This window comes from Cydia splendana, chromosome Z (genome assembly GCF_910591565.1).
Source record: "Cydia splendana chromosome Z, ilCydSple1.2, whole genome shotgun sequence".
NCBI lineage: Eukaryota > Metazoa > Arthropoda > Insecta > Lepidoptera > Tortricidae > Cydia > Cydia splendana.
Window position 1 is genome coordinate 31,142,788 of NC_085987.1, and position 7,907 is coordinate 31,150,694.

At 39.2% G+C, this 7,907-nt stretch overlaps 1 protein-coding gene across 1 annotated transcript; it reads left to right on the forward strand.

The window, feature by feature from the left end:
• Positions 1–1,184: 1,184 nt before the first annotated feature.
• Positions 1,185–7,507, forward strand: LOC134804250 (fork head domain-containing protein crocodile-like). Its single transcript, XM_063777222.1, has 3 exons — positions 1,185–2,557; positions 2,734–2,904; positions 6,840–7,507. The coding sequence occupies exon 1, from the start codon at positions 1,536–1,538 to the stop codon at positions 2,541–2,543; it is 1,008 nt and encodes a 335-aa protein (XP_063633292.1). The 5' UTR covers positions 1,185–1,535; the 3' UTR covers positions 2,544–2,557; positions 2,734–2,904; positions 6,840–7,507.
• Positions 7,508–7,907: the final 400 nt, after the last annotated feature.

A 7,907-nucleotide genomic window follows, 5' to 3' on the forward strand; every position in this document is an offset into this window, starting at 1 on the left:
TATGTTTATTGTACTTAATTCGTACACATATAAGTATATAACACACGCTAACACACTTTCATGCATCTAACTTATATAGATATGGCTTATTAACTGTCGTAACACAATGGAATTAATTAACTTTAGAGTAATTACAGGTGCTAAACTATGTAATTTTTTTTTGCAATTCACTCGGATAATAAACTAAGTAATTAAGTCCGACTAACGTTTGACTGCATATTTCTAATATGTTTTCCTGTCATCTATAAGTAAAGAAATATTTTGTGTATATATTTTTTCAAAATTTTAGACCCAGTAGTTTTGGAGATAAAGGGGGGAGCGGGATGGTCGGACACACAGACAGACACACAGACAGAAAGACGCAAGAGTGATCCTGCCGTTTATGCCGGAAAAATCTGAAAACTATAGGTACATTTGTAATTAAATCATAAAAAATTACCTAACCTACCTATAGTCTTTATTTAAAGTACCTAAGTACATACGTAATCAATCCTCGAGGTTAAGCAACGATATGCGCGATCATAGGTAATTGTATGGGTGACCAAATATTTTTGTAGAATTTTCTAAACTTTCACTAATTTATACAGAAGAGAAAAATCTGAAAGCCGTATATTTTTATGTACTTACGGAACCCTTGGTGGGAGAGTCCAACTCGCACTTGTAAGGTTTTTTTCCTGCCGCATCTTGTTCATAATTTTAAGAAATATTTGCGTTTGTGTAACAAAGCTAAAGGACACTATTTTTAAAATAGTAGGTAAGTAAGTACTTACATTCTGTTGTAATTAAATTGCTGTAGTTTTAATTTTATGACATTTTGTAAAAGACGTGTAAGTAAGAAAAATATTTTCTAAAATTTAAATGTAGTAAATCATTACGGGTTCCCATCTACTTACTTTATATTTCAGGGATTCAATTAGCGATACATAATTATTCCTTATTAAATAATTGTTAGTAGTAATTTAACGGATTGTCAAATTTAATATAGGTACATACCTATTAGGAAATATAGGGACGCCAATTTTACTTAAGTACCTGCGTAACATATAGGTATAGGCAAGTATAGGTAAGGAAAAGTACGTTTTCATAATAGGGTCTCAGAGTGTGAGTGCATCGGAGCAGCTTAATACACAGTCCGTTTGGAATAATTGACGGTTGTGCGGGGACAATGCGTATTATATGGTGAAGTGGTTCGGGGGAAGCATTGTCAGAAGAATGTGGGCGCCGCCCTCGGCGGGCTGGGCGTGCAGCACCCCGCCTCGCGGCGGCTGTACGGCGCAAGCGGGACGGCCGCAACTCTCTCTTCGTATTAGAATGAGAGGGCGCTTACGAGGGCGGAGCGAGCCATCGTCGCATCTGCCGGAGTCGCCCCTGATCCCGCTCATTCGTCTCTCGTTTAGCGTCTGCTATGTAAACGTGCCTTGTTGTGAATCTAAACAAAATCAGTCAGTCGTCGTTTTGTTGTCGAGAGAGTAGCGTGTCGAGGGTTCCGCGTCCGCGGGTTTAACATGCTGTGCCAGTGATCGTGGTTCGACACGATGCACGCGTTGTTCGGCGAACAGAGTCCGTACGCGTACCGCGGAGGCGCCGCCGGAGGCTACTCGGCCAGTGTCACCCCCTATGCCTACGAACAATACCGATATGGATACGGTGCTCCTTACCTCCACCCGCACCAGCAGCATGTCGGTGCACCTAAAGACATGGTTAAACCGCCTTATTCCTATATAGCACTTATTGCGATGGCAATACAAAACGCGCCGGATCGTCGTATTACTCTCAATGGCATTTATCAGTTTATAATGGAGCGTTTTCCATATTACCGTGAAAACAAACAAGGATGGCAGAATTCTATAAGACATAATTTAAGTCTAAACGAGTGCTTCGTGAAAGTGGCTCGAGATGACAAGAAGCCTGGTAAAGGTAGTTACTGGACGTTAGATCCAGACTCCTATAACATGTTCGACAACGGATCATATTTGAGACGACGGCGTCGTTTTAAAAAGAAAGATGCCTTGAAAGAGAAAGAGGAAGCTCTGAAGCGGCAGCAACAGCTGCAGCAGGCGCAGGAGGCGCTGGCCGCGCAAGAGGCACTAAGCGTGTCCGATGTGACTGGGCAGGCGCGCGACGTTAAGCCCGACGTCAAGCCGCGCCTCTTCGAATGCCGGCCCAAGCGCGAACCCGGCGCGGATTGTGCGCGCTACGATAAGCCGTCGGACTCCCTGGATGACTACAGCGAGCCTCGGTTACCGCCCTCCGCCGTGTACTGCTCGCCGCAGCCGTACGCGCTGGCGGCAGAGGAGTTCCGAGCGGCCGCGTCGGGCTGGTACGCGGCGCCGGAGCCGCCCGCCGAGCAGTTGCCTCCGGCGTTCCGCGACCTTTTCGAGCCTCCGAGTTGTCAGCTGGCTGGCTTCCGGGGGTCGCCTCCTCCCGACGCTTACCGCACATCGCCACCGCCTCATCACCACTACCGCGCGCCGGCGCCCTCCTACTACCATCACCAAGCGTGCGTGGCAGCCGCACCCGCACCCGCTCACAAGTCCTACTGAGACATCGCATCCAGGTGGGATATCCTTTGTTTTCAGTTTTATTAACCGCCCTGCGATTTTTCCTTACGATGGAGAGAGTTTTGGCGATTGCGAATTGGCTGTGCGAGTTATATGGTTTCACTCCTGGTGGCCAGTGGCCGGGATCGGCGCGGCACGCCGAGGCAACACCGTGACGTGGTTGTGGTTGCAGGAGGCCGGCATCACACGGCGCCGAACGAATTTAGCTGCGCGTCAGTTCCAGAACGGATAAATATAGCGCAGTAGCCGGAGATGCCGCGGAGGCAAGTGGCGGCGCGTCGATAACCACTGTTTACACGTCGGCGGCCGGCCCTGCCGCCTCCCGCTCCGTCCACACCTATAGGTACGTAGACGAGGATCTGATCTGTGTAGGAACTATTAGCTGTAACAATAACAATAGCCCCATAATTGTGTGCGTACACGAGAAGATGCGTGTGAGCGTCTTGCTAGTCTGATGTATCACGGAAGTTCAAGACGGGTGTTTTGATTAGCTCTAGACATAGTTTACATTCTTAATTATATCCATGGGTTAGGTAGGTTAGTTATGGATTAATATGGATATTCAATTTTTATTTAATTTAACCATTACAACGGTGGCAAACAAGCATAGGAAAAACCTACCTGAAGGCGAGCGGTCATCACTAAAGTCAATCTTCAAGACACTTATGTGGGTCTCCGGGGGTGTGTTTCATGCACGTTTCCTTTAAAAAGCGAGGTAATTACTTGGGAACCTACCAACTGTTATACATAAATACATAATTTTTTTTTGTTAAATAATTTATTCATTGCTACACAACACCAAACTTACAATAAAATGTAACCTAAAATTAAATCTACCTACAAAACTAAAACTAAAACTAAAAAAGAAAAAAAAAAACAATCTAAAAATCTATATCTAAAGAGGGCCTCTGGGGCATAGTGCTAAGGATGCTGGCAGCGTTTCCTCGCTGAATCGCAATGCTTATTCGTTGAGCGAGGAAGCTGCCAGCTCTTTTGTCCCCAGTGACCTCAAGTTCGTATTGAGTAATGTGCCAGTCCATCTAACTATGCGAGTATGCCGTCGGTAAGTTATCAAAATAAAAAAAAATAAACACGTGACAACAATTCTGATTTTTAAATATTTTAATATACTTACTTATATGTTTCCTTATTTCCAGCGACATTTTTCAACTAAATATTACCTCCGAGAACCGTTCCTAATGAATAACTGTTTTAAATTGAATCCGACGGATAAATAAAATTCGTAGAATTTAGCGTTTTCACGTAACATTTAGAATTTCTAGGACATTTCTGGATGCGATGTTAAAAGTTGGTTTTGTCAGTTTTTAGAATCGTAGAAGGTAAGTATGTAATGGGTCAAACAGATCACTGTGTTATGTCTTTCCTGTAGACATACACAAGAGTTAAGGGCTATAAAGGTTAATTTTCTTATTTAACCCTTATCCACGTGAAAAGGTCCTCCTTTTATTTAGAGAACTATGATAAAATCATTACTTACATACCCACAAGCTGTTAACTATTGCCCACAGGAGAGAAAAATGTACAGTTCGCGCGAACACGTTAGTTTTCTCTCCTGTGGGCAATAGTTAACAGCTTGTGAGCATGTAAGTAATGATTTTATCACAGTTCTCTAAATAAAAGGAGGACCTTTTCACGTGGATAAGGGTTAAATAAGAAAATTAACCTTCATAGCCCTTAACTCTTGTGTATGTCTACAGGAAAGACATAACACAGTGATCTGTTTGACCCTAATCTGGGAGACCGAGCTTTGCTCGGAAAACATAAAAACTAAAAATGCGCATTTTCCCAGAGTTAAGACCAAGCTAATTCGATTTTTCGGCCCCGAAAACCACCAACCTAGCAAATTTAATCGAAATCGTTGGAGCCGTCTCCGATATCCCCGAAATATATTAATAAATATATATAGAAGAATTGCTTGTTTAAAGGTATAAGATATACCTACATATAGTATGTCAGCCGGAGCATGGCTGTGCAGTGTCATCAACTCATCATTATCAAGATATTTAACGTAATTTTACGCTTTTGACTTTCTTGAATCTACAAGCCGTCAGTATAAGTTTTAATTGCAATTTGCAAGTAACTAACCTTAGCTCATTTTCAACACACAAACGCAAGGAAAATACTAACTGTTTAAACATTACAAATCAAATCCAAATGAGCGCTATTAAATATTTATCATATCATCATCAAAATCATCATTTAAAAGTCAATTCTCCAGCCAAAACGAGGAAAGAATTCAAAATTTGCATCAAATTACTTTGCCATTTTTGTGGATAAAATGCAACTTTCTTTCAGTTTTTGAAAAGTAGGTAATGAGAGCCTTTACAAGTTGGTGTGGTGAAAAAGTTATTAAGTGTTCAATATTTTCATTCGTCACAGATGACAGTTGTTAACCTAACACTAATTATATATTTTTTTCTATTAAAATAAATAAAAATTAAAATCTAATAAAATCACGACATGTCGGTAAATGCTGTACGATTAATTGCGAACAAGCAACGTGTTCCACGTTCTGTCCCACTAATTAAATACCCAACACACAACAGATACATTGTCGGGGTAGAATTTATTGTTTACAAATGTAAAATCTTGGAAGTGATAAAAACTTTGTGTAGACAGTAGGTAGAACCCGTTGTTAGTTGCTCGTGTCAGCTTAGTTAAACAACGGAGCGGAACTGACCATATGGTGACCAAGTGACGAGAACGGCCCTAGAGATACGTTTTTTGTTTGCTCATAGATAAACTATACAGTGAGTAAATCCAATACGGGCGAATATTTAAACGGTGGTTAGCATAGGACCTAAGAAGTATGTACATATATTGAGATACATTTTGTTTAGAAATACAATGGAAATATTAACCATACAAAATAATTCGGACGGCAAAGTAAAGCAACACAAAAGTTACGAGATACGAGCTTTCAACGCTTGTTGGCAATTACTATAAAAAGCTCGTATGTCATGTCATGTATTTATGTTAGATTCTGTGCGAAAAGAGAAGAAGAAGAGACGTAAAATGTATTGGATCCCATAGATTTCACGAGTTACTTTTAGCGGTAGTACTATTAGGTCTATTAGTTATTCTGTGCTTTTAGTGACTTCGTTTGTTTTTTTTTGTCTTTTATGTGCATACGTTTTTGTTTTAGATTTTAAGTTTTACGGGTAAATTCTATATAACTGGTTTAATTTATTGCCTGTATGGGATTTACACACTGTATACTTACTTACTTACATTTATTTTGAGAGCCTGTATATATGAAATAGATTTTGAATATGGAAAGGCCGTTTAGGTCGCCATTTTCGTCTTAATATTGACACAAATACGGAGATTTAAGTATTAATAGTTTTGACGAAGGGCTCTAAATTAAGTACCTACCTACTTATACCTAAATCATTAACTTTATTCGTCTTTTATGCGAAAATATTAATTTCCCAAGGAGCGCAAATGTTAATTGAAAATTTTAATTTAACGTAAAAAAAATTATTGTTCTAAGTAGGTAAGTACATCATGAATATTTAAAGCAATCGTTAAGACGAAAAAACAGAATTCCGTCCAAAGACAAGATGACGAATAGTCGATTATCCTATAATCATCCTATAATCCACTTTGTCTCTTGTTTGACCCGCTAAGGGATCAGGAAGGGATTTTTTGGCATTAAGGTTTCTTTCATGGCTTTCTTATGACAATTTATGTTACGCCGGACGTTATTATTTAGGTAGATAAATTTTTCAATCATTCACAAAAATTTCGTGACATGGTGCAAATTAATAAATAATTATGAAAATTAAATGTAGGTACCAAATAACAAGAATTAGGCATTTATAAAGGTAATCCTTATTAATTATTAGTATAATACTAACTTTTAAAACAACTTTAGGTAGTACCAGAGGTTTGGTCTACAATTTTTGGACTCTTCCGTTTTAAAATTTACCTGCTAATATTGGAATAATATGTAGGTACTTCTTCCGGTGTAAGTACTAGCTATACAAGAATCAAACCCAAAATTTGCCTGTGATACTTGAACCTATAAAGTACGAGTAGGAAATAGAGTTGGGTAATACCTATAGGTTATAGTGAAATTGAAAGATACTTAAAAATTATAATTTCATCGAACTAAATAAGTAGGGAAAACTGTCTTACTCGTTTTACCTCGGACAGATGGCAATATTTCCACATTTCTACTATACGAGTAATTATGTAGGTAGAACCGTGAGCCTTACGAGGATACTAGTGACAACATAAACTTTTTTGTCGCAGGTTTGACGGAATAAGAAGACGGGAGGCAAGCAGCAGGGAGAAACGATACAATAGTGAAACATTTAGTGTGATGGACTGAAATGTGCTATCTAGTGGACCTCGTAAACTGACCAGTGAGACAGATAGTTCCGTTTGAGCGAACTACATAATATATAAAATTAGCATTATTGTGAAATCTCTAGTTCTCAAGAGAGCGTTCATAATGCAAAGAGTTAGTACGTAGGTATGTATATTCGTTCACCAGTGACTTATGTAAGGTAGAAAGGCTACAAACGAATTTAATTGTATTGTGACAATCACTTTTCTTGAGTGGTAAGTGGATTTGAGTATTAGTGTAAATACGTAGATACCTAGGTAAAAATTACACAATTCACATGTATTCTACACCTATCTTAGCAAGCTCTTCTGGTACTTGTTCTAGTCTGTTGACTCGTCTTTTCTGTGTAATATTTGAATCATTGATTATATACGTACTTATTCACTTTTAGAAGTAACTATTGAAAAATCTTTGACATGCACACTCATTAGCGTGTAGGTTAGGTAAAAAAATTTTTGGCTTTAATATTTGAAATATTTTTTAATTTATATTTTGAAGTATGGATGTACTTAATTACGTATAGGTACCTGTAATGAATGACCACCAAAACCAGCCGTAGTGTAGCTTTTGTAGCGGGGCATTTATGAACGGGCTTTTTCAACCCCGAAAAGGAAAATGGTGATGGGTTAGGAAGGAAACCAAGTGAAAATTTTCACTGGCTCTTTTTTACATCTTGTTTTTTCTCTGTTCTGGCTAGTGGGAGACCACATTGCCGCTGCCCATGGAGACTTTGGATTGGCAGTTGGACTACTGTCTCTGACACCTAACTCTACTTTGTGCAATGTGTTCATTATACCACCCCGTATGTATACCCGTTTGTAGTAAAGATAAAACTAAGCTTAACCGCAAGAGTATGTGTGCCATAACCATATTGTATTATGAAGAAAATCGAGTGGGTAGAACTAATTGTATGTAATATAGTAGGAAATTATTATGATTGCTACAGATTGTACAATAACTGCAACTGTGTA

Excerpts from the sequence above, each read along its gene's own strand:
- LOC134804250 (XM_063777222.1), top strand. The coding sequence starts at position 1,536 with ATGCACGCGTTGTTCGGCGAACAGAGTCCGTACGCGTACCGCGGAGGC.